This window comes from Carettochelys insculpta, chromosome 2 (genome assembly GCF_033958435.1).
Source record: "Carettochelys insculpta isolate YL-2023 chromosome 2, ASM3395843v1, whole genome shotgun sequence".
In the NCBI taxonomy this organism is placed as follows: Eukaryota; Metazoa; Chordata; order Testudines; family Carettochelyidae; genus Carettochelys; species Carettochelys insculpta.
The window spans coordinates 104,548,588-104,560,853 of record NC_134138.1 but is presented as its reverse complement, the minus strand read 5'-3'; the positions used below and the strand labels follow the sequence as shown (position 1 = coordinate 104,560,853).

Below are 12,266 nucleotides of genomic sequence, written 5' to 3'. Positions count from 1 at the left end.
CTGCAAAACTGTAGAATGACCAGGCAGACCTTAGAGAAGCTGTGCCACTGGCTTGCCCCAGCCCTCCACACCAGGACACCTGGATGCGGCCTGTGCGCCCTTTGCAGAAGAAGTTAGCAATCACAATATGGACACTGGCCATCCCAGACAACCATGAGTCTGTTGGCCATCAGTCTGGGGTAGGCAAGGCCACCACTGGGGCAGTCCTGTTTGAGGTAATCCCGGTTTGGGCCACACAACCACCTGAGGGAGGGGACCACCAGGCAAGAGTCCAGGGGTGGGGGCACTGCAAGGGGTCAGGGAGTGGGGCCCTGCAAGGAGCTGGGAGGGGGAACACTGGGCAAGGGGCCTGGGAGCACACAGCCACACACTCACTGATGTGTCTGTCTTGCACCCCATGCCGGTTATCCAGGCGATAAACACCCTCCTCCTGTGCTGGGTCATCGCCGTTGGGGACCTGGACATCATCCTCACTGGCTTCACAAAGGTGGGCTTCCTGAACATTTTGGTGTGCTGGACAGGAAGCACATAGCCATCTGTGCCCAGGACTAAAGCCGGGTGCTTTTGTAAACAGAAAGGGGTTCAACTCCATGGACCTCCAAGTCCTTGTCAATGCCTGGGACTAGTTCATGGATGTGTGCATGTGGGGTTGGAGAGAGCCCATGACGTCCGGGTGTTTAGGAACTCGCGGCTGGGGCGCTGGATACAGGAGGTCACCTACCTCCCTGTGCCAGAGCTCCTGGTGGGAGACATCACCATGCCCTTCTACAATCTGGCCAACACCACATACCCCATACAACCATGGCTCATGAGGCCCTACACTGGATGAACTGATCCATCTCAACAAAAAAGCAGTCCAGAAGCACTTTAAAGACTAACAAAATAATTTATTAAATGATGAGCTTTCGTGGGACAGGCCCACTTCTTCAGACCACAGCCACACCAGAACAGACTCAATATTTAAGGCACAATATTTAGGGCAAGCAGCCGCTTGCTGCCCTGTGCCTTCAGGGGCAAAGGGAAGGGGTGCAGGTCAGGGAGGCCCCATGTGAGGCTTTTGTCTGGGGCCTGCAATGACTTTCTCCCCCAGCCACCATCTGCCAAAAAAACACGCCCCCTTGCGCCCTCCCACATGGCTACAACTTCACACACACCCTCCTGCACCCCTCAGCCCTCACTGCTCCCCCAATGCATGATAGGGACATGGGAATAGGGTGTGGAACTTTCACTATGTAAAATGTAAATGTACCAAAAATAAACTTTAGGTTATAAATTTAAAAACGTGCTGTCAAGTATATACGAGGGGGGAACTTTATGCAAGAGGGATCCAGGGGTGGCACTGGGGGAAGGTCCAAACTTGAGGCAGGGCACTGGGGTGGGGGGCAGAATCAGTCACCCACTAGGGTGGGGGCCAGTGGTCATGGTTGTATCTACCGCCCCACATCTGGGGCCCCCTGTGGGGAAGGGATAGGGCTGGGACCATGGGGATGGTGAGGCAGTGGGATGGGGGGGCCAGTGCTGTGGCCTCAGCCTGAGCCTCACCAAGATGTGCAGGGGAAGCCAGGGGGCTACAGGGGCTGGTGCCGGAGGGCCTGCGCTGGCCATCAGCCACTGCGCCAGTTCCAGGATGTCAGATGGGGAGAGGTCTGGCAGGATCAGGGCAGCACCAGGGAAGGCTGTGGTGGGAGCTGCAGGGGTGGTGTCGGGGGGCTGTGGGGCAGGCTGGGGAGGGAGGGAGAGGTTCGCTGAGGCAGATGGCCACAGCCTGCATGAGAGTTTCCAGGCAATCTGTCACTCACACCCACACTTCTCACTCTGTTGCCAGCCAGTCCCAGACCACGGTCATCATGCTTCACTTGATGGCCCAGTTTGCTGCCACCTCCTCATCTCCCTGTTGGTGATGGTGTCTGGCCTGGTAGTGACTCCACACTGCCTTGGGATGGGGTGGTGTGCCAGCCTCCTGTTCCTCAGCTTCTGGGAGTGGCAGATGCATGGAGACAGCATGGGACAGAGGAACAGCCCATAAGTCATCCATCCTGACCCTGGGGGCCAGAACCCCCGCTCCAATGGTCCACACCCTGCCGCCCCACTCCCTGGTGGCCTGGGGGGGCCCATGGGATACTGGATGCAGATGGTGCCCTGCATGGTGGGGCTCACCCTGGGGTCAGCTGCCCACATTTCCCTCCCTGGCCATGCGGAACGTGGGGCTGTGTAAGCAGTGGGTGCTCAGTGTCATGTGGGTGAATGGCCACCCGCCAGCTGTGGCAAGAATGGGGCCTCCCTCTCCAGCCCATGAGGCATCCTGAACACCTGGTGCCTCCCTGCTGCTCCCTCCATGAAGGCTGGAAATGCCTTTCTGGAGGGGTCCTGTCTGGATGATCCAGTGGGGATAGAGATAATGAGGATCCCATTGCCTCTTGGTCCTGGTCCGTCAGGCGGGGGGGGGGGGTGGTGGCACCTGAGGGTCCTGGCTCCTCCTCCTCCTTAGCTGCCTCAGTATTGGTGGCGGCAGGGTGACCATGTGCAGGATGTGCTCAGAGGGTGTCACTTGCTTGGGCCCCAGGAGGCAGTCTAGCTCTTCATAGTGTGGGCACTGGGTGGGAGATGCCCACAAGTGGCTGGCAGCATCTCGGATGTGGCAGTATGTCTGCCTCAGCTCTTTGACTTTTGACTGCACCTGGTCACTAGTGCAACAGGGGTGCTCTCTGGCACTCAGGCCCCTGGAGAGGTGGCTGAAGGCATTTGCATTACAGTGATGCACCCTGGTCTGAAGGAGGACCTGTTCTTGCCCCCAGAGGCTGAGGAGGTCCTTGAGCTCCTCCTCAGACCAGGAGGGTTCTGGCTCTTTGCTGGCTTGGCTCCTGGGACGACTCACCAGGGGACCCCTGGAGGGCATGGGGCTCCTGCCTGATTGCCATTGTCATGCGGAGGGTTGCAGTCTCTGTCCTGTCATCAGTGGGAGGGCATGCAGCAGAGAGCTCATGCTCTTCCTGGTGCTAGCACTCTCTCAGCTTCCTGCCATGGGTTGCTGGGTGCGTATTTCTTTAAACATGGCCAGCAGTGACCATAGAGGTCCACCTGGGGTGGCTAGAGCTTCTCTGCACTCCTGCAGGCTGCCACCACCATGGTGGACCTGCTGTTTCCAAAGACCGGAACACGGAGCATCTACAAGCAGCCTATTTTGAAGTTACACTTTGAAATAAGGCACTATTCCCAATACAGGAATGGAAGAACGACTTCGAAATGCAGCCCCATTATTTCAATCCCAATTTCGAAGTAGCACATAATGTACGTAGACGCTCTGTGGGGCTTTTCGAAAGGGGACCTTATTCTGAAGTTGTTTTTGAAATTTATTGCTAGTGTAGACACAGCCTTCTTGTGACTGAAGTCTTCTGACTTCCAGGGCAAAGCACACACTGCCAACTTTCTTTCAAGAGTCAGTCAATGTTCCTCAATCCTTGCTCTAGACTGACCACTAATGGCTCTTATTCAGACACCTGTCTCCTATCAGCTAGAATGATATCACCAATTCCCCTCCTTCAGAGCACCGAACAGATAGCAGGTTTTCAGTACTTATCTGAACTAAACATAATAATATAAGAATGGTCATACTGGGTCAGACCAGTTGGTCCATCTAGCCCAGTGTTCTAATACTGGCCAATGTTAGATTCTGAGGGGGAAAAAGCAGAACAGGTAATCAAGTGATGTATCACATCCTACCTATTCCCAACTTCCGGCAAACAGAGCACAGGGACAACTCAGAGCACAGTTTTGCAATTCTGCTCATCCTGACCACTAGCCATTGATACACCCTTCTGCACCCCAGCTGCCTGTCACAGATCACAGTACAGACCCTCTATACCCATGCCCCCGCTCACAAGTCAGACCCCTGCACTCTTCATGCACCCCTGCCCCAGGTCACAATCACTCTCTGCCCTAGGCCACAAACTGTTCATGTAACCACATCAGCACATGGTATTCAAGATCTGGGCATACCCATGGATTTATGTAGAGGAAATATAGTTTTCACCTTACTATCGATCCCTTGGTCAATGAGTTCCAACATTTTGATAGCTTTTTGGCTGTCACTGTATATTGAGTAGATGTTTTCTGAGGAATTATCCACAATGATTCCAAGGTCTTTCTTGAGTATAACAGCTAATTTAGACTCCATCATGTCATATGTATAGATGGGATTTTGTTTGCCAATATGCATTACTTGGTATTCACCAACACTGAATTTCATTAATCATCTTATTGTTCATTCAGACTAATGTCTTGAACAGCACATTCTATATTCTTTTTCTTTTCTTAAGTTATCCCATTAATAATTTTTACCCGTGTTGTGCCTTTCAGCCCAAAGCCTCAGACCACTGAGCATAACAGCAGTCATTCTACACCAGCTGAAGTTTCCAAGTGTAATGCTAGGATGAATATATTCTGATAACTCAACATACCGAAGACTAGATACTGTAATACTGATATCTAATAGCAAGAAAGCATCCTTGGCCAATTCCAACTTCACACTTTTCCAGCGAGCCATTTATAGGCTCAAGTATATCACACCAAGAGCATACAAAATACTGAAAAATCTTCACAAAATGCAGGAATATGTTGTGAACAATATAAAACAAGCATCTGTATACCAAGTTTATTCCTCCTAAAAATATTTAAGTATATGCCTCTTAATAGAAATTAATTGAACTTGAAAATGTCTATAGATATTTGAGCAATATATGTATGCAATCTCATGTGACCACTTTAGAATCCTCTTTTCATTTATTTAAGTGACTTGCCCTAGGGAGAATCTATTTTGAACTTACTCTTTTTCCTTCTGTAAGATTTTCTGTGACTCATCCAATTGCAAATGCAAAGCAGAAACATGTATTAACTCATTGTCCAGAGGATGGACTATGTTGTCAAGTTTTTGTTTAGGCTTTTCCAGACAGATGCCAGGAGCAAAGGAGTCGGGGATCCTCAGATTGAATCTTATACCTTCATTCTTTCTTAAAATGTTTTCAGTTGTCTCCACATCCTGAGGAAAAAAACACGTAAGAACAAAATATCCTAAGCCAGAAAAAACAACCATATGTTAGAAACAGTCATCTTATAATGAAGCCTACAAGGACTAACATGCTCTTTAAACATGTATGGACTCACAAAAGGAACAATCATACATCTTACACATTGACATGAGAGGCTGATAGAATGTGGCCTATAATGTGATCCCTGGCTGCCATGAGGATAAACTCATGTGGCTGGTGGTGCTCTATATCGCAAAAAGGGTGTGTCTAATGAGGGACCTGTGATCTGTTTCTCTCAGGCACTGAAATGTACTTTTCAACTTGACTATCAAAGGGCATCAAGTTTCACCATTGTACAAGACCACATAGTGAATCCTGCACTTTGGGCTACCCTGGATACAGCTCCTGAGGCATATTGATAAGAACCCAGATATGACCCTGAGGAGTTTAATCCAAATCCCACTGACGTCAGCTGATTTTCCCCTATGGAGTGGGGGAAGGAGGCATAACTTGTGCAGGGGAAGGGACCAAAGTTTGTGCCTTAAAAATATTTCTTTTGTGAAGGCAAATGATTTTGCATAAAGAGTTGTGCAATCAGAATGTAATCCCATATCAAGTGCATTAAAGGTCTCCCAAGAGAATTCTAGCCAACTTCAGAAGTACAATATATATTGTGTCTCCTCCAGTTAGTTTATAAACTAATTCAGGTTCTCTCAATAACTCTCTGTACTGTTCCTCACAATTCTATTCATCAGACATTAGCAACACTTTTTAATGATGATTGACGCAGGAAATTACAAAATTTACTGTAAATTTAGAAAATGAAGACTGCAGCCAATTTTAACAAAATGAAACTGTTAAGCTTCCAGTTTGTAAATGACAAAATAAGCTTCATCAGTGAAGGGGATACATGGTTAAAAATAATTGTGTCGTTCCCTTCCTTAGTCCCCGCACCCACAAATGATTATGCACATGCATAACATTACATACACTACTCTGACACACAGTTAGTATATATCTGTGCAGGATTCAAGACTTGGAGTAATGTTTGGGCCCTGATGAAGCCAAAGGAAAATCAGTAGGGCTAGAGATTTACCATTAGATTATAAACAGAAAATACTGTTTGGGTATTCCTTGATTTGAATTCTGCATTGTAACAGTTTTGCAATCTAAACAGGATTCATAAATAACAAATAGCATGCTGTAATTTTCTTTTATAATAAAGACGGGGAGACTGATCAAAGACTGTATGTTTCATACTAAAGTCAAGAGAATTTCTACACTTTTATGGATATCAATGGTCAGTGTGTATGCCTTGCATTATCACCGTGTTGTTTCAGTGTCAATATTGCAAATATAGTTTTAAAAGCATCCTTTGTGTTAAAATAATTAAGGAACATAATGCTTTCTGTTTAATTCAGTAAATTTCTTCTTAGAGTAATGAGATTTGTCTTAATTACATCATGTGACTACTTATTGAGTCATCCTAATGAAAAAATGGGATGAGGAGGGTGATAAAATAAATAATAATATCAGGATAATTATAACACAGCACAACATTTTCATTCAATCCAGTGAACCAGCATGAAACTCTTCCTATGCATTTAAATCAAATAATAGAATCATAGGAGTGGAAGGGACCTTGAGAAATCATTTACAGTTTGATCCTCTTTAGTCTGGTACCCTTGGGACCTTACTGGTGCCAAATGAGAGGACTTCCCAAACTATGCGAGGTCAATATTGTCTAGCATATTACCAACACTCCCATGGCTTACTGGGCTCTTAGAAGACAGGTAGAGGTAAATCACAGATAAATAACAGCACAGAACATTGAGATACAGGACTGGTAGCCTTAAAAAAGCTTTACACGACCCCGGGAAATTTCGCCAGACTTATGATAAGCGGTCATCTGGCTAAGTAAAATCATGCTGGATTAAGGATGTTGCTGAATGAGAGAGTTCTTGATAAGAGAGGTTCAACTGGTAGTCCAGTCCCAGGTACCCTCTAGCTCATCCCTGACAGGTGTTTGTCAAAGCTGTTCTTAAAAAAATCTTTCACGATGAATCATTGGCTAGTCCTTCTGAATAAGATTCAAATATAATTTTTCCAACTGTTGCACAAATAAATAAATAAATAAATAAAAATACTCTCTGAATTCATAGTAAACCCTAGGCTAAAATACTATACTGGAGTAACTCCACTGAAATAAATGGTATTACATCAGCAATTAATTTGGATCCATGTCTAAGCCCCTTCTTTAAATATGCACACAGAAGACACACACATAATGAAATGTATAATAGGTCAGATTCTTTTTCAGATGGATTCTTAAGTGTCAATACAATGTTTATTCAGGGTTTGCAGCACATACTGTAGTTCACCTCAGAGCAGTGTTAGTGGAAATTCTGATAGAAGAAGTACATGTCAAAGGCCCTAATTCATAGTCCATTCAGATCAATGTAAATTTTGAATGGAGTGGGCTTTGAATCGTGGCTATAGTCAACACAGGTAATAGGTGATGTTTATGATTGGCATATAATACACATCCAGGGCTGGAATGAATACTGACAAAGGAAGAGGGTACAGTTCCATTTGCTAAAACAAGTTGCTTTTTTTTAAGCCTAGAGAGGTTGTGGAATCTCCATCTCTGGAGATATTTAAGAATAGGTTAGATAAATGTCTATGAGGGATGGTCTAGACAGTACTTGGTCCTGCCATGAGGACAGGGGGCTGGACTCGATGCCCTCTCGAGGTCCCTTCCAGTCCTAGCATTCTATGATTCTATGAAAAAAGGCAAATGTAGCACTAGAAAAATTGCATCAAAGTATTAGTCTCATAAAGAGTTGACAGCTATCTTCTGAGCCTATATAACTTAGAAATAACATAACAACAGTGCTAGCTCTGTGAAAATATACCCATTTTGAAGAAAGGAGAAGTTCCCCTGTCTACCATGGAACTCAAAATTATTCACTACAATGTACTGTGAAAGGCAGGAAACATTTTGGAAGATCAAGATTATGTAAAAAGCTTCCCCTTATTTTCAGTTCTACTTTTGTCCATACACCAGTAGCAACGTTAATGACAGGACACCAGAAACCGTACATTGGTTTTTGAAGGGGAAAAGATATACAAGTCACAGAGGAGCCCAAATTATCATCTCATGTTTTTGCTAAGATTGCCCAATGGCAAGTTATTTACGTAGAATTGATAATGCAAATTCTGTCATAGTTATATATAAACAAAATATTATGTGCTGAAATGTTAGGAGTGAAGACAGGCGTAGAGGTACAGTGATACCATGAAGCATAAGAAAGTGGATCTTATGTAAACCTGCTAAAAATGCAGATTTCTGAAGATACAAATGTATATGTACCTTTACCTCATTTGTTTCTTGCACCATGGGGCTCTTCTTGTTGTTGATCACATATTTAACAGGCTCTTGTTCCAGACACACTAATTGGTCTTCCTTTTCTCTCATACAGGATACCTCTGAGACACTGAGGTTTTTTCTCCAGCTGACTTCAGTTTCCCACTCTTCCTTTTCACTTACTAAGTCTTGGTTTAACTTTTTCAGTGCATTCAGTTCCTTCACTGTGGTCTCCAGTTTGATTCTCAGTTGTCTGCTTTCTTCACGGGCTTTATTCCTTTCTGCTCTAACTTTGCTCCATTTTTCCCGCCAGTTGGCAGTGCAGTCTGACCACCAGCGCATGGTCTTCTCCATTTGGGCAGCTCTAGCCTTAACTTCTTCCAACTCCCTATGTCGGAGCTCTTCAGAAATCTCCCGGTCATTGTCATTACTAACATGTATACAAGGATGATGACAGGAGTATGAATGGAGCCTTTGACATCGTAAACTTGAGTTACAGAGGTTACCTGTTGCTTTGCTACCTTCAGCTACTTCATAAGACTGTCTTTGTTGGGTCTTGAAAACATGTGTCTTGTCAGATAATTTATGGACAGTGTCTAGATTCATGATTCAAGTCTTAATCTAATTTCTCACCTAAAACAAAGACAATTAAATGTTAGTTTTATGATCATCTGAGTAAGGTCAAATACTGGTTTGCTGTACATTTAACCTCAGTCCTTAAAAATGCTTTCACCATTATTTTCAAATATAGTTTCTGACATATATACCTAATCTAAATGTTTTTCATGTATTTGAGTACCTTATAAGCACATACTTCTGTTTATCTAACTAAGATAGTAGTAGCAAACCGATGCATCAAATGGCTTATCAGAGAGTACCAAAATAGTTTTGAACTCCAGAAAAGTTCAAAGGCAGAAGCTTCCTTCCTTCATGATATCATGAACTCAAACTTTATGTAATGCAAAAGTCAAATAAATTAGAATATCTTTGGAATAATGAGCACATCAGAAACTTGATTATAGATTCCACTTTACTTTTCTGCACAAACTGTAACATCCTTATTAACTTTTTGCTTCAACAAAAATCTCAGAATTTTCCTGGATAAAAAAAAATAAATAAAACTAAGAACCTCAAGACTTCATCCTCTGTTTCTTAAGAAAGCTAACATTTCCAAAAGGTATGATTTATAGCAGTCCCAACTCCAAGACCAGCACAGGGATGGCCTGTCCCCATTATTTCTTTTCTACAGTCATCTAGAGAACACAATATATTTCCCACATCAAACTAACTTAGTTTGCTTGTCAGTGCATGGGGTGAGTGAGAGCATAGCCTTGATTTCACCCATTTCCCACTTTTCTAGAACTTCTACTCACTTGCTTGGGCAGAGGGATGAGCAGAGCCTACTTTAATTACCACACATGGAGTGGTGATTTGAGCTGGCTACATAAGGCACTCACTTATGCCCCCTTACACAACTCCTCAGTACCTCAAGGAAAAGTAACAATCCAGCCAGTATCAGCAGAAGAATGAAAACTGTAGTTAAATATAGATGCTTCCACAATCTAACATACAACTTGTTTTGGTTATTTATAGTTATGGTGATTAGTTTTAAAGTTAACAAATTAATTGGAAACACAATTCAAATGAAAGTTTGGAAATAAGTTATTTATCAATGTTTCATCATAAAGCAAATTAAAACAATGAACAAGTTAGTTAACAGTAATGCTTGCTCTCATTTTTATGTGCATCAGCCAGAAGCTGCTGCAGATTTTTCATAACCGATCAGATGCTCTCAGCTGTTTCAGGAGAGAGAAAATTCTGTTAACAGGCACCTTCTGATTCATAAAATAAGTTAATGTGAAAGCCATTAGCTAATTTTATTCCATTGCATTTGCTTATTTCCAGACAACTTGGAAGGTGCAAAATCGGAAGTTAAAATTACATTATGTTCAACATCCCAGGAAGACTAACCTCTAATTTATGCGATATTGGGAAAGTCACTTAGTATCTCTGAGTCTTGGTTCCCCTACTGCAAAACTAGAGTAATAATGTTTCCTTCACCTTTTCTATTTGATGTCTTACTGTATACTTGTTCAGGATCTAGAAAACAGGGCATCTGAGTATTACCATAATCTTAAATAATAACTCCCTGCACCAAAGTCTTGTGCCACTACATCTACCTTGGTTGATTTTGACGACAGTTACCTAGCGAGACTATGAGGAAGTATGCATTTGGTGATTAAGAAATAACCAGCACTAGTAAGAATGGACAAAGGATGGGAATTCCATAGATGGAGTCTCTGAATCAAGAAGGCCTTGAATCTGCCCATTCAGATGTAAGCAAAGGAAAGACTTTAGTTGGCTACTTGAGCTATCTCAAAAATCGACAGTTGTTTGTGTATGTAGAGAAACCATCAAGAAATGGAAGCCTATATTATCTATTACATTTCAAAATTTCAATAAACAGTATGAGTAAAAGATACTCAAGGATTCCACATTAAGGGAAAATGACTTATTAGTTCATTAAACTTACAATAATTCTCCTTATCCTTTCAAAATTTTTTCATTTGTAAATTTTTGAGACATGTAAATAATGTTTACTCTGTTAGTATTTCACCTTGTAGTTTGCTATGGATATGAGGGGGGGGACTTTTCTACAACTAACCACACATGAAATTATGTTGATTCCTTCCCTCAGCATTTGGCTTGAAATACTACTTCTTTCAAAAATTTCTTTAGTTAAGAACTGGTTGGCATATCTATTACGACAAGCCATGAGATGGTGCGCAGAGGTAAAGAAAACTACTCAAAGATCAATGCTTAGACAACACTGTACAATGCTTAGACAACACATCATGGAAATCCTTCCCATTACAGAAGATGTACGGTAACAGTGGGCAATAATGGCCTACTGGCTGCACACGGTATGCCGTAGTTAGCCCCTGACAGGCATAGCACAGCCACTCACAGCTCCTGTTGGCTGCAGTAGCCCAGCCTGCTCCACTTCCAATGGCTACCACTGGCTGAGAATGGTGAACTGCAGCCAACAGGAGTTGTGAGTGGCCATGCAAGTAATGAAAGCAACTGGTCACCACCAGAAGTAAACTCTGGCAAACCATTTCCAGCTTATTACCCACCCTGGTATATGAACTGGGCCCCCCAGCTACATACAAAATTCCCATGAATCATGGCAGCAGAATCGCCAAATCAATTTTATTTTCTGCCGAAGTGTTTCAGTTTTGGGGTGGTGTGTCATTATTGTTATTTTTGTTTAAGATACCAGCCAGAGAAGAAACACTGTTCATGGAAAGTTCTGTTAACTTGAAAAAGTGTCTTTTTTACTCCAAAACAATTCTGATCGACAAATTTTGACCAGCCCTGCTGAGTGATCTCAATGTTTGATTAGTAGTTCCTGAAGATACTAATCTGTCCCTAAAATGGTTGGATAAAGACTGCTTTCTCAAGGTTCCACTTCCCCTTTGAAATATAGGAGATATTTTGTCTATGGGAAGTATATTGGGTAAAGTTAGAGCTCTTTTTCATATTGTTTTGAGGGCTAAATGTTAGAGGATGAGAAGAGTGTACATGAGTTACTGTGCATGAAAAATATGGGACATGGCACCCAGGTTCTGTTTATCAGGCAAAGACTACAATAAGTATGACAGTAAGAAAGCTTTTGTGACTATATATTGTTAATACTAAAACTAAGAGATGATAAGTTATGTCTCCACAAATCCACCAGCTCCGGGGGTGAGTGAAAGGGCCCAGGATTTCAGCCGCTGCTGATTCATGAAATAATCAGTTATGAGACTCCACCAACCCAGGAACCACTTTGTAATGGGGTCCACCTTCTTGTGAGTGTCCCTCTGTGGCCA

The 12,266-nt window shown here is 43.2% G+C and overlaps 1 protein-coding gene across 2 annotated transcripts in view; it reads right to left on the bottom strand.

Moving 5' to 3' along the window:
- Positions 1-12,266, bottom strand: part of CCDC102B (coiled-coil domain containing 102B) — a 306,869-nt gene that overhangs the window by 259,011 nt on the left and 35,592 nt on the right. The window contains exons 2-3 of one of the 2 annotated variants that reach the window (XM_074985854.1): positions 8,398-9,024; positions 4,824-5,035 (exon numbers count right to left, since the gene is read on the bottom strand). In XM_074985854.1, the coding sequence (XP_074841955.1) occupies positions 4,824-5,035; positions 8,398-8,997 (812 nt within the window). In that variant the 5' untranslated portion in view covers positions 8,998-9,024. The remainder of the gene's footprint in view (positions 1-4,823; positions 5,036-8,397; positions 9,025-12,266) is intronic. The other variant, XM_074985855.1, reaches the window with a different exon arrangement.